Source organism: Aspergillus ochraceoroseus (genome assembly GCF_002846915.1).
Source record: "Aspergillus ochraceoroseus IBT 24754 chromosome Unknown P175scaffold_14, whole genome shotgun sequence".
NCBI classification, from domain to species: Eukaryota; Fungi; Ascomycota; class Eurotiomycetes; order Eurotiales; family Aspergillaceae; genus Aspergillus; species Aspergillus ochraceoroseus.
Window position 1 is genome coordinate 3,583 of NW_024468489.1, and position 21,918 is coordinate 25,500.

Here is a 21,918-nt window from a genome sequence, read left to right on the forward strand (position 1 = left end):
TATTTATAAGCTTTAGAGGTATATTACAGTACTTCCTATAATAGTGGAAAATAAGTAATATGGCCAGACTTTACTAGAGTACTGTTAACTCCCCTTAATAGGATAGGGTTTCTTAATAGTAATATCTCTAATTAGTTATCTATAGCCTAATCATAGTCTATAAAATATTTACCCTTAGCTCTAGAATTAATTATAGTAAAGGTTAGTAGGATCTTATTAGAGGTTTCTAGGTTAATAGGCAGGATTATTAATTTAGATTAGTAACTTTCTTCCTTTATTATTATTCTTATTATTATAGCTTTTAATAGGTAGAGAGAGTGCCAAGGATATTCCTAATTATAATTTAGGTTAGAGATACTCTATTTTCTAATTTAGGGAATAGAGAGTATTTAGTAGGTAAGGTTCTAATTAGTAGGGGTATAGATCTAGATTAGTAGCAGATATAGAGGTATGGCTAGTTAGTTTTTAATTAAGGTATAGGTAGCTACCTACTAGGTAGTTAATACTACTATAGTAGTAATATAAGTATTAGATTTAATAATTAAAGTAATAAGTAATAGATAGGTCTATTAGGTCTTTAGTAAGAGTAGTAATAATAATAGGATTAATAGAAACTACAGGAATTTAAATAGTAGGAGTTAATTTTAAGATAGATTAGAAAGGCTAGGAATTTTTTATAAATAGGGGCAGGGCAGTACTTATATAATAATAATAATAATTTTCTAGATTTTATAGGTAATTAATAAAATTATAATATTATAATAAGGTTTTAGAATATATTAATATTTTTTAAAATTCTTAATTAATAGCTTATTTTAAAATTATAAATAAGATATTTTTATTTATATTCTCTTTTAATATAAGATATTAGAATTTAATAAAAAAGATACTAAATTTATAATAAATTTATTAGAGATAAAATAAATTAATATAAGTATTAATTTCTAGATTTAGGTTTTTAAAAACTTTTTCTAAGATTTTTAAAATCTTAATATAATTACTTAATTTATAGATTTTATCTTAAATATATAATAAGATTTAAATATATAAGATTTCTTTAAAATAACTAGTTATATAAATTATTTTATTATTTAGAATTAGAAAATAATTAAGGTTTATAATTATCTTTTAATAGATTTAAGAAGTAAAGTATCTTAGATTATTTTATTAGCTATTAAATTTATTAGGATCAGGAAGTTATTTAGAGATTTAAGTAATAAAAATAAGTATAATAAGAATAATAGTAATAATAAGAAGGGTAGTAATATTAGTATCTCTTTTAAAAGAAGATAGTAATTAAGAAAGTATATTATTTTAAATAAATACTTTAAATAACTCTTATTAAGTTTCTTTAGCTTATATTTTCTAGTACTTAATTATACTATCTTTCTATTAAATATAGTTAAGAAGGTTAGTAATAATAAAATATAAGATAAATAATTTATAAAATTCTTCTATAATAGTAATAAAGAACTAGTATATCTTAATAATATATTATTTTAATTTATTAAGAGTATTATATAGGAAAGTTTCTATATCTTTAAATAATATAAATAATAAAGTAAGTATAATAGTAATAATTAATTTCTAGTAGAGAGGAGCTATATAATATTAGGGGGTAGAATTAGATTTAAATATTTATTAACTAGGAGCTAACTAGATAGAATAGTAGAATAGTAAGTATTAGATAATAGATAGGATATAGCTTGAAGAGCTATAACAGGATCAAGGGCAATATGGCTTAAATATAGGAATAAGGGCGGACAGTCAAGGCAGAATCTAACTAGATAGGTACTACAGCTTCGCGCCGTGACAAGATAAGTGTTCTTGGAGGTACTAACTACTGCCATAATTAACAGGTTCTTGACTATGAGGTGCATGAAAAATAAGAATCAGTCTGTCCCATGGAGCGGATAAAAAGGATGTATATATATATATATATATAGACAGAGAGAGATATATACATGCATTAGGATTAAGGGAAGGAAGTAAGTAAAAAGAACAAAAAATATGACAAGGGTGGGATTCGAACCCACGCCAAATTAATGACGCGGAAACTTGTGATACAAGAGGAGGGATCCGAATGGGAAACCTTAACCGCGCGCCTTAGACCGCTCGGCCACCTTGCCTGTTTGATGAAGAGCCGGAGCTAATTTCCATACTTTACTGTGTTATACAGAGTTAGCTATGCGGGGGTTTTGACCTGACTACTACCTTCCTGGACACCAGCATGTGAAGCAAAAAAACGATCATACGAAACACCACGGATGAGGCCCAAAACACAAGGAAATATCAAGTGGCTGTATCCGCTGCCGGGTCACAGGTAGTGTCAAGAATATATATATATGTATGTTCAAGTAGTGCTTCCTTGCCCGGTCTGACCCGGAGCCTGGCGCATCCCTTACTCCGCCATCGTCTATCACGGTGCTCCTTCCATATCCGAACGCCTCTAATAATTCCCAAGTTAAGCAAGGAAGTCACCCCAGGCATACGAAAGGATTTACCCTCTCTTGAACCGATATGATCCCTCGGATTTGACATGTAGGCAATAAAACTAGAATATATCATGGATCAAATGATACCCGGTATTATTGTTGTAGAGAGAAATTATGAAGTAGTTATACAACGAGTATAAGTAAGCAAGCTGCTGGAAAGGGGTGTGGAAATAAGAAAAACAAGCCCCGGACTATGTATTAAACTTATCATCGTTCCTCCATCACAGCATCATTGGTCTAGTGGTAGAATTCATCGTTGCCATCGATGAGGCCCGCGTTCGATTCGCGGATGATGCATTCTTTTTTATTTTTTTCAAGTCGGACACACTATAATAACACTCGCCTTGTATTTCGGCTTTAATCATGTATGGATTTCTACTCAAACATGCCCTGGTACTATAATATCTTGGTTTCTAGCGGTGAGCCTGGGCCGAGGAATATCACCGTGAATACGGAGTACCTAGGTAAGGATCTCGCCTGGCCTTTCCCTTCAAAACTGGCCAATGGAATTATTGAGATTCCGGAGACTGACGAAGGGAAACCCATATCAGCGGCTGTTCGTGCAAAACCTATGCATAGACATCACATCCTACCAAGGGACTAAGTTGACGGGTCTAGTTCCCCGTGTGGATGATTATTGAGTCCGAAGCAACTAACTATGTACTCCGTAAGCATGAATAATGGCCCTAGTTAAACGAAGACTAGCTGCAGGGCCAAGGGCGTGATACGACGTCTGGGCTGGGCTGCGCGGCCCTATCAAATGGGGATGGTGCATCGTGCATCTCAGCTCAGGTCTACGCACCCTTTGGCCTTATCTCGGCGGCGTATATATGCTGTGGCAATGGTTGGTTGTCTTGGCTGGACGCTTTGAAGCAAACCGACAGCAGATGATGACAAGGGGGGGGGGGTCAGGAAAAGAAGGCTGGGAAGAAGACTGCGTCGGTCAGCTATGATGCACGTTTTGACCGAAAGTGTTTTCCTTCCTCTAAGCTATATAGAAAATTCATATCATCATCAATCATGGCTTCGGCAACGGCCATTTCCATCACCACATATACTCCACAGCCCGGCAGCTCCGCGCTCCAAGGGTATTATGATGAGAGGTCGTCAAACTATAACAGTAGAAAGTTAACTGAAATGGATTTAATTAGTCTAACTAGGAAATAGAGAGATGCTTGGAGGAAGCATGAAGATCTAGAAGGAAATAGTGGCCTTAAATATATAAAGTAGTCATGTGTTACTATCTTCTTCTTTATAGTAATGCTGCTTTATGGTGGTGCTAGTTATATTTACTAAGTATAGTATTCTAATATACCCCCTTTAGTAATATATCTATTACATGAAGCTATTTAGAGTCTATCTCTAACCTGCTAAAACCTAACTTCTTAATAAATTTATTAAATTTTGCAGTTAGTAGTACCTTAATTAGCCTATTAGTAATATTATCCTCTCTACTAACTATTTATAGCTAAATTCTACTATTTTTAATTATTTCTTTAACAAAGAAATAATAAATATCTATCTAGTAGAGTATAGATATATAATTTAGTTTCTTTACTAAAGTAATAGTATTAGTAAAATTAGTATATAAAGATATAGTATTTTTTATAAATTATTCTAGTTTAATAATTATATATAACTTTTATAATTATATAGCTAGCTTTATTATTATATCCTATATAATAAATTTAGTAATAGTTAAACTTAGAATAATTAGTAATTACTTTACTAATCTCTATATAATTAGTACTCTAAATATAAAAAATATAAAGCCTTTTATTAATTTCTTATCTTTATAATCTATATAGGAGGCATTAATATATATATATAATAGATTATTTAAATAATTTAAAATTATTATATAGTCTAAGGTCTTCTTTAAATATTAGAAAACTTGTTTAATTATATTATAGTCTAACTTGCTAGAATTATAATTTCTCTATAGTAATTATATTATTACATATTAAATATCTAGTCAGGTCTAAATAATAATCTAATTTAATAATCTAATTAGCTCCTAGTAATAAGTAATATTATCTTTATCTATAGAGATATATATAGTATTTAAAATAATATTACTAGTATCTAGTATCTCTCTAGTTAATTTCTATTCTAGAGTTATTAATATATAATATAGCTAAAGACTATAGAAATTCTATTTATAGAGTAACTTTTGGATATATATATGTTAGGATATTAATATTAAACTACTAAATAGTCTATAAATATTATATCTTAAGAACTATACAGGTTTATTTAGTTACTTTAATTTAAAATATCTTTCTAGCTTATCTATAAATTATTAAATATTTACTTTATTAGGGCTAGTAACTATTATATTATTAATATAAATAATAAGTATTAGCTACTAGTCTAGATTATAGTAGAAGCATGGGTCTTTATTAATTACCCTTATACTAATTTTTACTAGAATATTATAAAATTCCTTATATTAAAGAAATACTAACTATTATAATCTATATAGGGCTTGAAGTAGTAGATATACTATACTATCTTACTTATTAAAACTAGTTAGTTAGTATATATAGATCTTTTAATCCTTAATTATTATATTAAGATAAATAATTACTATGTTAAATTATATTTATTTTAAATTAAAATAAGTAACTATACTTAAAAATAGCTTTACTAAAGTATTTACTACTACTAGGGAGTAGACTTAGTTAAAGTCTATATTTAATTTTTAGAAGTTTCTATACATAACCTATCTTATATAGAATTATAATATATTATTATTTATATTTAACTTTAAATTATATACTTATTTTCCTAGTAAGATCTTTATATCTTTTAGTAATAATATAAATTTATAAGTCTAAATAACTTTAAGCTTGCTAATTTGATTCTATATTACTTATATCTAGTAATCCTTTTATAGTAACTTTATTATTTGAGTATAGGTCTATAGGATTCTGATTTTATAAGTCTTTATAGGCTTGATCTCTAGTATAAAACTACTAGAATCTAGTAATATTATAGTAATTATATTAAGTAATTCTCCTAGCTTTAAATAAGATCCTAGTAGATAAGGTATTTCTAAAAGTATTTTTAGAGGTAATATAGACTAGGATTAAGATTATTATTCCTATTTTACCTTCTCTTCCTATAATTACTTTGCCTGCTCATCTTTAAAGTAAATACTTTAGTATTAATTCTTTATAAATCTTAAAGATCTCTATAGAGTAGTAATACTATTATTAATATTATTATTAGTAGGATTCTATGCCTTTACTAGGTTAATTATTTCTATATTCCTAATATTAAATTTAATCTATTTTCTAGTCTTTAAATACTTCCTTTTTAATATATCTAGAATTATTAAAGTATAGTTATCTTTAAAAGATTCTAAAACTAGTAAGATCTTCCTATATTAGATAAATAATTCTAGAAGCCTTTATATTAGTTATAATACTAGTATTCTTTTAAAAATAAGTTAACTAATATATAAATTATCTATAGTAAAATAGTTAATTATCCTTTTATATCTATCTTGCCTAGATTATTCCTCTATACTAGGTCTTACTATCTCCTCTACATCCTTACTAATCACTTGATTATTTCACTTGGCAATGGTTTCGAAAACAGCCCTGGAGGCTGGTATCTGCTCTGGTATAATAAGCTCAGTAGTTTTGGAGATAGCCCTAGGGGTAGCCCCAGAGGTAGGTGGCTGCTTGGATATGATAAGTTTAATACCTGCCTCTGGGTTAGATAGGGTGGTTTTAGAGATAGCCCCAGAGGCAGGTAGGCATAGATATATCAAGTCAGCACCTGCCTCTGGGTTGGATAGACTTGGTTCGGGTAGGGCTAGATTAGGTATTAATATTTGAATTCTTCCTATAATAACTTTATTATTATTTACTAATAGTAAGGTTTAGGAAATAGTATTATTTTAAGATATACTATTATAGGTTATTCTTCCTCTTTTAATATTAATAGATATAGTTACTCTAGATAGACTATTATTATTTAGTTTTAGTCTATTAGGAAGTTATAGTTATATTCTATTTATTTTATTAGTATTATCTTTATTAAATATTATATTCCTTGACTAAATTATCTTCTCTATATCTAGATACTATATCTTATAGATATAATCTCTATTATATCTAACTAGTTAACTAATTTTTACTTTAAGTAATATTTTTATATTTTTAATCCTATTTTTATATAGGATATTTATAAATACCTTATATTTTTATATATAAATATATTATAGATTAATATCTCTAATTAAGATATTTAATTCTTTATAAAAAAGTTATATAAATAGCTTTCTTTTATTATTACTTTCTCTAACTAACCTATTTAAAATATAAATTACTATATTTATACTATATAGCTATATAGTTAGTTCTATTTTTACTTAAATATATATTATGCGGGTAGTTTAAATTATATAGTTATTAAATTATTTAATAGTACTATTTTTCTTAGGAGTTTGTGGTAGTATTAGTTTATATATAGTACCAAAATCCTTACTCTATCTAGTATACTTATTAAATTTAGGAGTAAAGTTAAATCTGATCCTTCTAATATAGATACTAGTTATATTTAGTTAATTATTATATATTTCCTTTAATACCTTTAAAGATTTACTTTTTGCCTTTAAATATTATGTAAAAAGGTATCTAGAATAGTTATTTAGAACTAGTAAGATATACCTAATACTATCTCTTCTAATTAGTTTGATTTCTTGGAGATCTATATATATGAATTATAATAATTTTATTGCATATAATTATAGTTTTTAGGATATCCTTTTCTTTAATTTTAATAATTAATATGCTTTATAGTATGGCTCAGTATTCTAATTAGTAGTAAGTAAGTTATTAGTAGCTAAATTATTACTTTTATTATAAAGTATTACCTTGTTACACTTTAATTATTTAATAAATAGATAATCTAGTTATTAATATAATAAGTCTATTAGTATAGTAGGTATAATTACTACCTTATTTAGAATTAAAAATAGGATATTATTATCTAAGATAGTATATTTAATTACCTTATCTATTATTATCTTACAAATATATTAATTTTTTAAGTTAAAATAGATTCCTAATTCTACCTTTATTCTTTCTACTAGTATCAGGTTATATAATATATTTAGATTCTAAAGATATTTTATTTAGTATAATATTAAAGTACTATTATCTAATTTAAATTAAATTATTACTTTTCTATAACTTTAGGGATATACTACCTTATTATTAGAGATAATAAAACTATAATTCTTAAAGTTATTTAGATCTTTAATTAGATTATTAAAGAGATTATAATTATTATATATTATATAGCCTGCTCTAGAGTTATATAGCTATCTATTCTTAAAAGTAATTAATATTAAAGCTATTAGTATATTAACTCTAGATAGTATAAAATTATTAATATCTAGAATAATATTAGTTTATATAGCTAGAGTAATAGCTTAATTTTAGATTAAATTATTTCTATTCTTTAACTTATATAGCTTAAAATATTAAAATATTAAAATTAGTCTTTACCCTTCCTTTTACTTATTAATTACTAAATATAGATAGTCCTTAATATTATATTTTTCCTCCTTATAAAATAGGTATAGTATTCTAGGCTTCCTAGATTACTTTAACTAATAATTAATATAGCTAGTAACTATTATATTCTATAATAATATATATTTCTATTATTACTATTACTTCCTTCTATTATTTATTATTAGTTAAGAATTTAGTATATTTATAGCTAGTATTATAATATTAAATATAATATTAAATAATAAATTCTCCTAAATCTTATTCTTTACTATATTATATATAGTATAAAAATACTTTTATATAGTTATTTTAATAAGATTATTACTTAAGTTATTTAAGATTAAATTTATAAAGCTTATATTATTTCTTTTAAGCTTTTAAAATATTATAGTAATTACTTAATAAGATATAATAATTATTTTTAACTTATTAAAAATATTTATTTTCTAGATAAAATTTAATATAAACTTATTAATAATTATATAATTCTTATACTTAATCTTAATAATTTTTCTCTATATCTAATATATATATTTTTAATTACTACTAATAATTATTCTTTATAACTTTTATATAAAATTATTTATAAAGATATATAAAATAATATTTATTAATAATTCTTTTACTAGTTTCTTACTTATTAAATATAATATTTAACTAGCTACTATTTATAAAAGAAGTTCCTATAATTTATACTTAAGATTATTAAATTATAATTTAAGAATATTACTTTTAAGAAGCTTATCTATTTTATAAAGCCTTAACTTTATTTATATAAATAAAGCCTAAATTTTAAATTTTAAATTATTTTCTAATACTATTATCAGGCTTAAGTTAAATATACTATTCTTTAGCTTTATTACTTGATTTCAGCTATTAGTAAATAGGGTAGTAGCTATCAAAGGTAGGTGTAGTAAATTAGGGATATCAGGATATCTACTAGGGGTAGGTTTAGTTACTATTTTGGTTAAATTATAGAAATTTTCCACACACTATTACCCAGGTAGAGTAACACAACAGTAGTAGGTAATATTTCTGCCAGGATCTCTATCTAATTAGGTAGCAGATCTCTGTACAGGGGTACAGGGATATAATAAGAGTTTTAGAGATCTATAAAGCATAAAATAGAACCTCAAGGAGGGCTCATAACCTGATAAGAGGTCATCAAACTATAATAGTAGAAAGTTGACTAAAATAGATTTAATTAGTCTAACTAGGAAATAGAGAGATGCTTAGAGGAAGCATGGAGATCTAGAAGGAAATAGTGGCCTTAAATACACAAAGTAGTCACGTGTCGCTATCTTCTTCTTTATGGTGATGCTGCTTTATGGTGGTGCTGGTTGCATTCACTGAGTGCAGCACTCCAACATATTACATTCGAGCTGGCAGTGAGTCCGATTCTTTTCCCCCTGCCTGGGCGTCCCAAAAACCGTGGACTCATATGTAGTATAAAATTGCAGCGGTCACGTCTATGACCTGTGGTGAGAACGAGGAGCTGATCACGACTGATCACTTTCCCTTTTGTTGCGAGATCACTTCTCATGCGCAATGTTACCAGCCGACAACATGTCTGGGCAGCAGCACCATGCACGATCCCGATAATGACACCTGGGTGTGGTAAGTCTCCGTTCCCTGTGCATTCGGTCGTCGTCTGTTGAATCCTAACGGGCTTCTTATTGCTTCAGTGAAGCGGGCACCGAGTGCAGACCAATGACCATCTATGAGTCCTACGTTGACTCGACCGAGGCATCGTCGGGGATACAGTTTTCGTGCTTCCAGTCATGGGTGCCGAATGCCGTCTTTCGCGTTCTACCCTTTACAGAAACCTTGACCAGTACGTTACGTTGTCATTCGGGTTCTCCTTTTATTCATGTATAGAATAATGTACTGAATGATTTCTCAGTCTCCACGACAACAACCCGGGATTCAACCACAACGTTCGAATCCATCTCTCCCTCCACTGCAGGCGCGCCAACTATGCCCACATCCACACAGACTGACACAGTATCCCCCGAAGCGGCGTCGGCACTATCAGGGTCATCGAATAACACGGGAGCGATTGCAGGTGGCGTCGTAGGAGGCGTGGCCGGCGTAATTGCACTGGTTGCGGCAGCAGCATTTTTTCTGCTGCGGCGCCGGGGGACGAAGAGCCCGGAGATGAATGAGATTGGGGCAGAGTATGTCGCGGCACGAGGGGGGTAAAACTACTGTATTGTCTGCAGTGGTTCATCTTTATGTAAATAGGGTAGTGATTTAGCACGGCTTGTTTTTGGGTTTCGTATGGAACTGCAACCGCAGCAAATATATTGACTATGACCTTGGGGTGTGCTGAACAAGTTTACTACTCAGAGCATGACTTTCAGCCTACATAAAGATCAATATAGCCATGTCCCTCCGACTACAAGAGGGTTAATGAATCTGATTGATTCCCCGCGAGTAAAACAACCACAGTTAATATATATTTATATCAGGGCTTGCCAAGTGGACATGAGGCATACTTACTGGCCGGCCGGCCGTCTCTCTCTCTCTCTCTCTCTGGATCTGCATGTCCAAGACCCCCAGCAAAGGCAAGGGCGCATCGAGTTTCTCCATAAACACCTCCACCATCCGTACTCCCTTCCCATTCAACATCTTCTCATCTGTCAGGGCCTTTTCGAGATCCCCCCATGTTCGGACCTGCCATGTATGGGCGGCATATTCACCTTCTGTCGGGGCGCCGTAGAACTCGGGTGCCTTCAGATACCGCCAGGGGGTGATGTCGTTATAAACTTGGTTCCGGCCGTGAATGCACCGCTCAATAGTGTAGCCATCATTATTCAGAAGGAAGATGATCACATTGAGTTTCTTATGGATGATTGTAGCTAGTTCCTGTGTCGTCAGCTGGAAGCTTCCGTCGCCAATAAACAGGATGGTTCGAGCTTCGAGGAGGTCGTAGTATTCGGAACGCGCAATAAGGTCCCGCTGTGCCAGACTGGCACCCAGCGTGGCTGGAAGCATGTATCCGATCGATAACCAAGTGACAGGCTTAAAGAGACGCGCTTTAGGGGGAAGGAAGAACTCATTGGCGCCGTACCCTGCGGTTCCGGTCTCGGCAAGGATGATGTCGCCTTCGCGGAAGAAGGAGGAGATCCTGGACCAGAAGCCAGAATTATGAGTTACAAGATCCGTGTTTGATCCTGTTGGTCGTTCCACAGACTTGGGGTGAACGAGCTTGGGGGTGGGTTTGGCTATCTTCGACAGATCAACTTGCCCGATGAGCTGTGGAAGGAAGTAGTTAGCTGGCAGGTCGCGGAAGATCTCACCCCCAACCTGAACAGAAGCGTGATTGATCAAGACGGTGGCTTCCGGATCAGTAGGGAGGGTCTGAAAGATGAATGTGTTCGTGTTGCTGAAGTGTGGGCCGAAGCAGAGAACCAGGTCGCAAGAATCGACGAACTCTTTGCGCTGGGGCGTAAAGACACCGTATACATTCGGCAGGGACTCATCAATCAAGCTCTTGCCAAACCCCGAGGTGAAGGTAGGCCATTCTGTCGATTTGACCAGATAATCAACCTCGTCAAGGATTCTAGCCGATCTGCTTTCCCCATCAACGAGGATCATAGGGCTCTTCGCATTATAGATCCGATCAAGAACCGCACGCAGAGCCTTCTCTTCGATCTGGGGTTGGTGCACCGGCAAGGGAACACGGAGTTTTGTTTCGAGGGTAATGGTAGGTACACGCAGGGCGACCATATCATCTGGAATAGTGATGCGCACCGGTCGGCTGTGAAGGAGACATTCCCGCAAGACCCGGTCGATCTCCGCAGGGGCGGTGCGATGATCCGTCAGAATGGACTGCGCGACAGTGATATGTTCCTGCATGCGATCAAATCTGCCATACTCCCCGTCGCTGAAGGTGTGGTGAATGAGAGCGCGCGACTCCTGGGACTCGCGTAGGGGGGTTCCGACAATGTGTACGACGGGCGCTCTTTCCGCGTAGGCGCCGGCGATGGCGTTCACAGCCGACAATTCTCCCACTCCAAAGGTGGTGACAAGGGCACCGATGCCTAGCGAGGTTTAGAGTGCATCTCCGATTGAATTAAGAAATCTCACCCTTGATTCGGGAATATCCATCGGCTGCATACCCCGCATTCAGCTCGTTGCAATTGCCAACCCAGTGGAGACGTGAGGGAGCGACATAATCCAGCAAGCGGAGGTTATAGTCCCCTGGTAATCCGAAGATTGAGTCAACCCCGAGCTGATGCAGCCGAGTGAACAGGTATTCCGCGAGAGTGGTGGTGTTGGTTTCCATATTGGCAGTTGTCGATGCAGAGACGGGGGAAAGGGGAATCTCCGCAATGGCGCGCCTTTTTATATGTATGGAACCCGAAGGAAGATCCGTGTGAATAGGCCGGTTACCATCGGGAGTGCCGTGGGTGTAAAAACCTTGCATACTCTAGCAAAGAAAGTAGTACAATAGGCAAGAGGTGGCTTCAAGGTATATATGGAATGAAAGTGACCGAAACTGGGTGAATGTTTAGATTATCAACATTAATCTATATCTATGCTATACTATGTTTTCAGCTAAATATATGCTTTAGACATTATCGTAAGTCTGTATGAGAACGCCGCTTCAGAATAAACAAGAAATGCGAAAAAATTATATAAAATTAGCAGGGAGTTTGAGCGCCGGATGAAGATGCATGACGGGAATCACGTTGAGCTCGCCACGACGTCGGCGGCATGAGATCCTCCACAGAATTCGGGGTATTAGGGAGATTGATGTAAATCTGGCTGCCGGTTTTCTTTTCCTTGACCAGCACGCCGCTGGAGTTGCTCGAGGCCACGGCACTGCGCGCGATATAGCTGTGGCTTTGGTACTTGCCGAGCCACAGCATCTGTTCGTGCTCGCGCAGGTAGCGGTGACTGGAGAAGCTGTTCAGCACGTTGGATCGACCCAACATACCGAAGCGACGACGCTGCTCGGCCTTGTCGTACATCCGCTGGGAGATGGCCTGGACTTGTTCCGGGGTTGGACGGAACTCCAATTTCGGGACTACCTCGCCTTCCTTGTCCTCGGCGAAGGGGCTCCAGTTCTCTAGCAGCGCGAGGACGCGAAGCTGGGCTCGGGCCAGTGAGTCGTAGTCGTTGGGGGCCACGACTTCACTGAATTTCTTACCGGTGGCGCGATCTGTCACGACACAGAAAGAAGCACCGACGTCTGTGCAGACCACGGGGGCACCGGTCAGGGCGGCTTCACCCATAGCCAGCGGGAGACCCTCCGAGATAGACGAGTTCATGAACAGCCACTGAAGCGGTTGGTTAGAATGTGATCGCAGTTGACGGGGGGGGGGGGGGGTTGGGGTTCGCAGGTGGGAACTTACAGCATCCTGAAGCACAACAGATGGGTTACCCAGACCCTTGAGCACGACATGTTCGCGGAGACCCTTGGAGGCAATAACTTCCTGGCACTCGGACGCGTAGGCCGGTGCACGCTCCATATCTCCGTAGATGTGGAGGCGGTAATCGGTGAAACCCCATTTGTTAACAATGAGATCCGTGGCCATGATGGCGGTCTTGATATCCTTGACGTAACTGCTGGAAGGTTAGCTTGAGGAATGGGGGACTCGGGAGACTTTGGTGCACTGACCGGATATGGGACAACATGACCACAGTGGGGGTCTTTGTCTTAATGGCCTCGATGGGCTTGTACTTCTCCATATTGGTGATTCCGTTGACCACGGGATCGATCTTGCGGCTGAAGGCCCGACGGTGCTGGAGGGCTCCTTCGGCAGTTCCCAATTCGACTTCCCAGCCAGGGTTGAAGTACTCCGCACAGGGGAGCACCACGTCCGCATGATGCTCGATCAGAACACATGCCAAATGGCCCAGGGATATTAGAGTGGTATTGACGAATGTGGAATCGAAGGACACAGCGGAAGACAAGAACACCGTCATCTCACGGAAACTGACACAGTGATCCCAGACGTGAAGTGCACACTTGCGCTTGGCTTTGCAGAGCACACCGTAAGTCGCACCAGTGAAGTGATGGGAGACCTGGAAGACATCGGGGATTCTTTCGGGAACAGGGATAGAGAAAATAAAGAGATCTAGAGCAAGTTAGTACATCAGCTACAAAAAAAAAAAAAAGGGGGGGGGAAAGTGAACATACAGCGATGCCACATATCCAGGGCTGTGTCGAGTTGCAATAGAGTTGGATGCTCTACGTCCCACCATTCGGAAACGGGGGCAGCATCCTCGACGTTCTCACTCAGCCAGAGCTCTCGCCAGGTCCGCTTGACGGTGTCGCTCATCCAGACATCATTCCAGCTGCGACCGGACACGAAGTAAGTGTTCAGATCAACCAGCGCGTTGGTGGCTTCCTCGATGTGCTGGCGGGTTAGGTTGGTTGTGCGGGCACATCGGACCAACTTGGTAAGAATAGGAAGAAAATGCTTCTCAATATCTTCGTCGCGGGTATCGTAGGATCGCTCCACAACAGCCGAGTCGAGAGAGTTCTGGAACACACCGTGCGTTGGGTTGAGGAAGTCTAGACCCCACTGGGGGAGGACGGTCAGGGACTGGACATTCCGTTCGATCTGGAACTTAGGCACGCCGTAGTCGTTGGCGTTCTCGGAAATGATATGCCATCTGATGCCCTTGAGATCATTAACCATGTCACGACGACAAGCAGAGACACCACCAGGTTCGTTGGGCCAGGTAGCGGTGTCCATGGCGAGAACGTGGAGCTGGGTATCGGTATCCTGGAGTTGAGTGGAGAGAGTTCGAGTATTGATTCTCGCGTCACCTCCGATTCCAAAGCTGTACAAGTCACTGATCTTGAAGGCCGAGGGCGTCCAGGAGCTGACCTCGGGATCAATATCGACCCGGGCCAGAATGGTATCAACTTGGGCGTCCAGGTAATCGCCGGCAGCATCCAATCGACCAAAATCACGATTGAGCCAGTAGGGACGAAGAAGTCGCTCAGACCGCAACAGGAGCTCATCCAGCCAGGTGGTAGTGACCGCATCGAATTCTTTGCTCCCCTTCCAGGTCTTCCACAGGTGTGTGCGAGCACGCGACGTGGGGATCGGACGGCATTTGACGTTCAACCCCAGGAAGCGGGTGATGAAGTTGGTTTTGATTGACCTGAAGAAGAAAAGAGGGTTGTCGTGCAAGAAACTGCCCTTGGTTGGCTTGTCCAGGACGTGGAACCAGTCCTCGTGGATCATAGCAGGAGTAGGAACCGGCTCGCCATTGAGCGTGGTCGCAATATCCGGGTGAAACTTGTGGTCGTATGTCCATTTGGCATGGTGTACATCGGAATCCTGAATGAATGTTGCCTCACTGACTCTGGGATACGGAATCCACTTGTCTAGACGCTCGGGACGGGTGGGAGGAGGCATGCACCAGGCGACCTTGATCTGAATATGGGGGAAGACATACTCGGCACGGAGGAGTTCATCATCAAATTTGGCGTTCTTCCGGAACCCGTACTTGAAGTGCACAGGATTGACACCCTGCATTGCAGACCCGGAGATGATATAACCGCTGTCATCATATTGGACGACCTGACCCTCCAGCTCACCAGCAGTGCATTGTCTCTGAATGGGGAGCTTCTTGCCGCGGAACCTTTTGCCACCTTCAGCGTACTCGTAGGTGTAATCATTGACAAGCTTCTGTCCCTTGTACTCTTCACGTCGGCGAAGTACGATTTTGTCAGTATACGTGTTAATGGCAATAAGCTGCGCCTGATCCGTAGGCTCTTGCTTGTGGTTACCCAAGTACTGGTAGAGTCGGGGGCTACCGTCGGGCTGTGGCCGGAAGAAACAGGTAGTGACGCCACTGAGGCTGTCAATGACAATCCTGTCCTTCTCGATCACAGTCTTCCAGCCCTTTGTGTTCTTGTAAAGTTCCGAGACATTTTTGCGGCCGTGAAGCTGGACCAAGGTCAGTACGCCTGTAAATAGTTCAAGGGGGGTTTTGGTGGGCTACGCGTACCAAGACAAACGGGAAGATGATCCGTTGGAGAAACTTGACGTACGACCATATGGTGTTAAGCAATATGGTCACCGGCCAGGCGAAGAACAGGGGCTGGCCGCGCATGATGTAGTTCAGCTCTCGTTGGTATTCTGGGTCAGCAACAAGCGAGATAACGACAAACTTGAGACAGGTCTTCAGCGTCTGGATGACGCGAGTGAAAGACAGTCTCAGGGCCTCGCTGAAACTCAGATTTGTGCTGATGGGAGGTGGCAGGAGACTGTGGATAGGCTTCTCATAGGTTGAATCCATGAAGACAGGGTAATCCGGATAATCGTCATGCTCCATCCAGCGCTGCGCAAAGTAATTGACCGAGGTGGACATGGCAACGCCGAGATTGTATCGCGCGACATACTCGCCCACGTCCTGGAGGTCCTGGGCACCAACTCTGTCCTGGAGCCAGCGGAGCTCCTCGGCTGTGACGCGACCCGGTTTTCCAGAGCAGCGGCGCACCAAGAATGATCGTGCAGTCTCGGGAAGGTTATCCCACTCAAGATCGCAATCAATACCAAGTAAGAGATGTCGGAGGAACGTCCTTCGTCCGTGGTTAGCGACTCTGGCACATTCTGCCGGGGACCGCTCAAGCTGATACTTGATACCCTCGGGGACAGCGAGCTCGAAATCATTGCGATGCTCAGCAACAAGGAGCTCAGCCATCATGGAATGGTCCTGTGAGTATCCGAGTCTGGCCTCAGCGGTGGCTTGAATGATGGCCTCGGCGATTGTTCTGCAGTTACGACGGATGTTGGTCGTCCAATCCTGGCCGACAAGCCCCGGTCCAATGATGACAAAGATGAGCAGCTGGTCTCCAGTTCGACGGCTAACAGCTCGAATTCTCTGCTCCTTGTGAAGCAAGTGTTCAGCGGAGACGAATTCGATGACTGTTTGGCCAGATTGCCAGAGTCTAACTACATCATGCAGCAGCTTCTCTGCCTCCGGGAAAGCAGCTCGAACCAGGGCGGATTTCTTAGAGCCACAATTGGAGAGGAGGATTTCCTTCACCTCAGAGCCAGGGTGGCTCGAGGGATCAAGACGATATCGCAAATCCTCAGCCAGGGCGTCGATGTTGTCAAATGTCTGCGTCAGAGTTGTCTGCGAGAGATCCAAGTAAGGCTCGAGGGAACTGCTAGTGTACGAGACCTGGGGATCCACAGTCAGGTCATTAGACAGCTTGTCGGCGGCGGCGGCCTTGCGCTTAAACTGGGGCAGACCGACGTTCGCCATGATTAGCGAGTAAATAGCGGCAGTCCATGTTCCAGCAGACAATCCAATGACACTGCTCCAAGTGAACGGAGGAATTGCCACATGAAGGACGATTCCGGTGATTAAACCAACGATTGAGCCTAGCGCAAGACATCTGGCAGCCTCGGGTCCGGTGAAGATGCGGTTGTACTGGTACCATAGAAGACCACTGTAGGCTCCGATATAGGCGAGGTACATGATTGTTGCCTTTCGCGAATCCTCGAACGTCCACATCAGGGCCAGAGTCACAGCTGTACCCCAGATATGGAGGAAGAAAAACTTGGTCAGGTTCTTGAAATACAACGCCTTCCTCATTTTATAGTTGTTGGTAGTAACAACGCGCAGCGAGTCCAGGGAAGAGACGGCCTCACTGGTCCGTTTGTGGGCAGCTGTCCAGAGAGGCTGAGAGACGGCATCAAGGATGACAGCACCGGCCAGATAGTAGCCCAACCCGAAACCGACTGACAATCGGAATTCAGAGCTTGATGCGGTCGACAAGCCGACGAGAGCCTCTCCCGTGAAAAGAGCAGTCCATTTATCCATCAGCGCGATAACGAAGTAGAGAATACCACACCACACATCCGCACCAGTGTGACGCCAGTGCAGGAACGCGCTGTGGAGCTTCAAACCCTTCTGCATGTCTCCCATCGTGTCGACAGCCGCCTTGAGCTGGAGATTCCAGGTTGGGCTATATGGCAGAGGCATTTTAGTGCGCGAGTACCTGCAATACCAAACAAGAAGGAACATGGTGGCCGAATATCCTTCTGCCATCTTGCGGACAAATGGGTCAGCCGTTGCCTTGGACCAGAATGGACGCTTTCGTTCCTTCTGCACGCTCTCAACAAGAGCCTTGCGGGGGACGGACGAAGTTGCGACATCCTTTGCCTCGGCAGAGTCGGGAGAAATCTTGTTATTGATATACCAATTCACAACCTCCCCGTCCGTCACACGAGGAATGTGAAGATACCATGTGTTCCATTGTGCAATGACACGTCGAGCTCCGAGAAGCAAGGAGGTCAGGAAGACTCCCAGGACGCAGAGGTAAATGACAGAGTCGTGATTAACCCACAGCGTTACGATGGGAGAAATAAACAGAATGGGGATACAGGTAATGATAACAGTTCGTCCCTAGAGTGCATGTTAGCTTTCTTTGCGCGTAGAAGAGGGAAGAAGACCAAAAAAAAAAAAAAAAAAAAAAAAAAAAAATCTTTTCATACCGATTGGAACTCAAATCCTGGCAGCTGGTAGATAGAAAGGACCGAGAGAACCATGAGATAGGTCGACAGGAAGAAAAAGTAGAGGAAGAAGAGCACACCGGCTGCAAATCCCTTGACGCAGCCAATAGCAATCATCGCGATAATGCCGGCGGCAAAGGCAACAGCCAACCCGGCAATGAAGCGAGTCATGACAAACATGCCCATCGCAGGGAAGGCCATGGCATAGAGATAATAAGTTCCTCCTGAACTGATCCAGCTGCCGAAACCGCCACAAACGAGAAGGGCAATCATGAGAGCGGTGGTAGCCAGTGTCTTGTCAATATCGCTCATGAACGTGGTAAGATACAGACCACGGCCGACGGTTGTGAGCATTGTAATATCAATCAGAGCAGGAAAAGCGAAGATTCCGAGGAATGTAATGCGGTAGTAGAATGGCACTTTGAACTGATCCCCCTTAGGATCCAGATCAATATCCATAGAAGCATACGCGGTTGGCAATTCGGTGAAGATTTCCTCACGTCGTGGTGGCTGGTGGACTTTGTAGTATGCCTGATACCGGGCAGCGATAATCTTGCCCAATAGCTTAGGGGTCATGTCGAAGAACATATCACAGCGTGCACCTAGAGCGTACATCTCGGCGAAACAGGCCGCCTGAACAGTGTGGCGGTTGGGGAGCGGGTTGCGATCAAGAACCTCCAGATAGATTTCATCCAGGGCCAGTCGGCGGAATGCACAGAAGACTGCCAGAGCGAGCATATCTGCTGATGCATCAATTTTCCCCGGTTGCATAACCTTGTACATAACCTTTTCAAGCTGTCCTAGGGTCGTTGCGTCCGATGAAATGAGGATCTGGGGCAGACGAGCATCAATTTCCATGAAGAGGGCTTTGGAAGCAGCCTCATCGGGAGCCCAGCAGCCTTGATCGCGATACCAGGCTAGACGAGAAGAGACTATCTCCTCGGGAGAGATCTTGCCACTAAGGTATTCACTGGAGCTCAAAGTACGGAACTGCGCGAGGGACTGGACTTGCATGAGTTGGTACTCGCAGCAAGCACGGACTTTGGCAGTCAAGTCGGCGCATTCCTGGCAGAGAGTAAGAGAGAGACGTCGCAGCCAGAGCAGAGCCTCTGTTGGCGTGAGTTGCTGCAGGTCATTCACAATACGCTCAGGCAACTGCCATTTCTCCGATAGAGTTCCGTTGGCAGTGGCCAGGGAAACTTCAGCCATGAAGCATTGGAAGCGAGAGTATCCCCTGCTTGACATGTACGTATGAAGAATGGTGCCAGTGCGATCCTCAGCCTTTCCGGAGAGATAGATATTGAGAACGCCAACCCCAGGTTGCTGCTCGGCCATGCCCCAAATCTGAGTTTCCATGCCAGTGCGGAAGCCGGAGTGTAGTCCTGAATAGACTCGCACCGGGTCATTGTCGGTTCCGTCACAGATGAAGAGGAGATCGCAGAGCTCCTGGGCAGCCTTCGCACCTTCGAGGCCTGGCAGCTGCGAGTCCCGTAATTCTTTCAGCTGTTTAGCAATGCGGCGGAGCTCCTCAACCTTCAGTTTATCGGACAGTTCCAGATCCCGAATATGGCGCTGGGCCTGGAGAAGATCGGCGATGTCCTTTGCAGTGCAGTCCAACCCGATTTGAAAGCAGCCGAATCCCGTGTATTCATCGCCGTCAGGAGAACGGGAAAAGGGATTGGCAACGAGAGGTTCATTGAGTGATGGCCACTGAAGCTCATCGACGACAAATACTTGCCCATCGGCGGCGGGTTTCTCCTGAGGAGGATATAGGGCCAACTTTTGCTTGAGGTTTGGAACCAGGTACTGCAAAGAATCATACAAGTTGTCATTTCCATGGGAGGAAGTTGGCGACACCTAAAGCCCGTTATTAGCTTGACCATGGTATTGCTTTGAATAGGGCGTGATATGTGCGTACCTTTTCATTTTTTCTCCAGATATCATGCGCCTCCAGGGCGTCGGCGCCCTTCAACCACATCATCGCTCCGATGGGTTCCTGGACAATGGTTTTCCCAGATGCTATGCGCGCGTCGGTCAAGGCGGCCTGAGGTGCAATCCAGCTCATGGCGCTGTTGTAATTGCACCACTTGGAGCTTCTGTGAAGGACATCGTGCGTTATTTCAACAGAGTCATCAACGGCGTCCCACATGGCGAGAGTAGAGCCGCCAATGGGCTTCTGGGCCGCCACGACTCTCATCACGGTCCGCATCGCAGCCATCTGGAAGTAATTGCGCCTATCCCCGTTGGGCAAGATTGTGCCATTGCGGTAGACAACCCCTCGAATGCGCGCCATGTCGATATCGCGACTTTGGCGCTCACTGATGTAGTTTGGTGGAGAGAGTTCCAGCCAGACGTCGAGACCCAGGGCATTGATGAACTGCACCACCTCGTTCAAGACAACCGGTTGAAAATGATCATGGCAGTCTGCCAGCAGCACCCCGGTGAAGGGGGATTGCCTATCCTCGGGACGTTTGAGATATGTCACCAACGTCTCGGTTAGGGTACAGATCGCGCGGATTACATCTTCATTATGGGAGCTGGGCTCGGAGGAAATAACCTGGCGCACATCCAATCTGGCGAGAACATGGGTTGCCGTGTAGGACCGGGCGAGCGCATCCAACACGCCATACTGTAAAGGATCAAGAACCACGGTATCCCACTGCGAAAGGAGACGAGCTTGGTCTTCTGTGGGAGGATTGGAGAAGCTTCCAAGATAGACGCCGAAAGTCTTGGGTTCCGTCAATTCAGGCCTCTCCGGGGAAAGTTTCTGTGTCTCTGCCTTTAACCGTTCAATATACCGTACGATTGCCGTGGGCACTTCCGAAAGCTCATGTCGAGTCTGTCATAATCCATTGCACGTCAGTTGGCTGATCGCAAACGCAAGGGGTGTGCCGAACGGGTATATATGTACTTACCCGCCAATGTTGATATACTGTGCGTCCGATTAGATATAACATATATAAAGAACCAATTATAATTGTAGCAAGTAAACAAGCTGCTAACACCTATTCTCAATGTTAGGAAGATCGAAATACTAGGGCAATTGAGTAGAATTTACCCTATCCCACCAGGTCGACACCATGCGATTCCATCCCGTCGCCTCTAAACCGAGGTATGTGACCCCCATGGTGTCAACGAGAACCAGCAAAGAAACGAATGAACAAGGAAAATGGCTTAACAGCCGTAGCGAGTGAAATCCCTAGTCCCCAAGAACAGTGGGAGGGGGTGGATATGTATATACTGACCAGCACAGCCGCCACCTACGGACCCGCCTACGAGCCTCAGCGCCTGGAGAAAAGTTGGTTTTATACCGGATACATGACCCGGGTCCAGGAAATAAACCTTTCAGCAGATTTCTGAGGCGCCCGATGTTCTGGTATTGGGCTAGTTACG

The 21,918-nt window shown here is 41.1% G+C and overlaps 4 protein-coding genes and 2 non-coding genes across 6 annotated transcripts; 3 read left to right on the forward strand and 3 right to left on the reverse strand.

The window, feature by feature from the left end:
• Positions 1 to 2,011: 2,011 nt before the first annotated feature.
• P175DRAFT_0t146 lies at positions 2,012 to 2,129 on the reverse strand. The gene has a single exon. It is a non-coding gene; the product is annotated as a tRNA-Leu (tRNA).
• Positions 2,130 to 2,721: 592 nt separating this feature from the next.
• On the forward strand, positions 2,722 to 2,792 carry P175DRAFT_0t145. Its single transcript has one exon. It is a non-coding gene; the product is annotated as a tRNA-Gly (tRNA).
• An 88-nt stretch (positions 2,793 to 2,880) lies between these two features.
• P175DRAFT_0536458 (uncharacterized protein) lies at positions 2,881 to 3,386 on the forward strand (the record flags this gene model as incomplete). The annotated part of the gene is made up of 2 exons (XM_040900307.1): positions 2,881 to 3,051; positions 3,201 to 3,386. The coding sequence occupies 2 exons, from the start codon at positions 2,881 to 2,883 to the stop codon at positions 3,384 to 3,386; spliced, it is 357 nt and encodes a 118-aa protein (XP_040748287.1).
• Positions 3,387 to 9,381: 5,995 nt separating this feature from the next.
• On the forward strand, positions 9,382 to 10,231 carry P175DRAFT_0561293 (uncharacterized protein; the record flags this gene model as incomplete). Its single annotated transcript, XM_040901037.1, has 3 exons — positions 9,382 to 9,646; positions 9,715 to 9,863; positions 9,933 to 10,231. The coding sequence occupies exons 1-3, from the start codon at positions 9,501 to 9,503 to the stop codon at positions 10,229 to 10,231; spliced, it is 594 nt and encodes a 197-aa protein (XP_040748288.1). The 5' UTR covers positions 9,382 to 9,500.
• On the reverse strand, positions 9,939 to 12,252 carry P175DRAFT_0505399 (uncharacterized protein). The gene is made up of 2 exons (XM_040898084.1): positions 10,532 to 12,252; positions 9,939 to 10,447 (listed from the first exon to the last, which is right to left on the reverse strand). Exons 1-2 carry the CDS (start codon positions 11,759 to 11,761, stop codon positions 10,439 to 10,441), a joined length of 1,239 nt encoding a protein of 412 aa, XP_040748289.1. The 5' UTR covers positions 11,762 to 12,252; the 3' UTR covers positions 9,939 to 10,438.
• A 275-nt stretch (positions 12,253 to 12,527) lies between these two features.
• Positions 12,528 to 21,884, reverse strand: P175DRAFT_0505400 (glycosyltransferase family 4 protein). Its single transcript, XM_040898085.1, has 9 exons — positions 21,584 to 21,884; positions 21,441 to 21,530; positions 20,444 to 21,364; positions 18,508 to 20,382; positions 16,010 to 18,418; positions 14,181 to 15,948; positions 13,659 to 14,118; positions 13,393 to 13,603; positions 12,528 to 13,317 (listed from the first exon to the last, which is right to left on the reverse strand). Exons 1-9 carry the CDS (start codon positions 21,650 to 21,652, stop codon positions 12,679 to 12,681), a joined length of 8,442 nt encoding a protein of 2,813 aa, XP_040748290.1. The 5' UTR covers positions 21,653 to 21,884; the 3' UTR covers positions 12,528 to 12,678.
• Between the last annotated feature and the right edge of the window lie 34 nt (positions 21,885 to 21,918).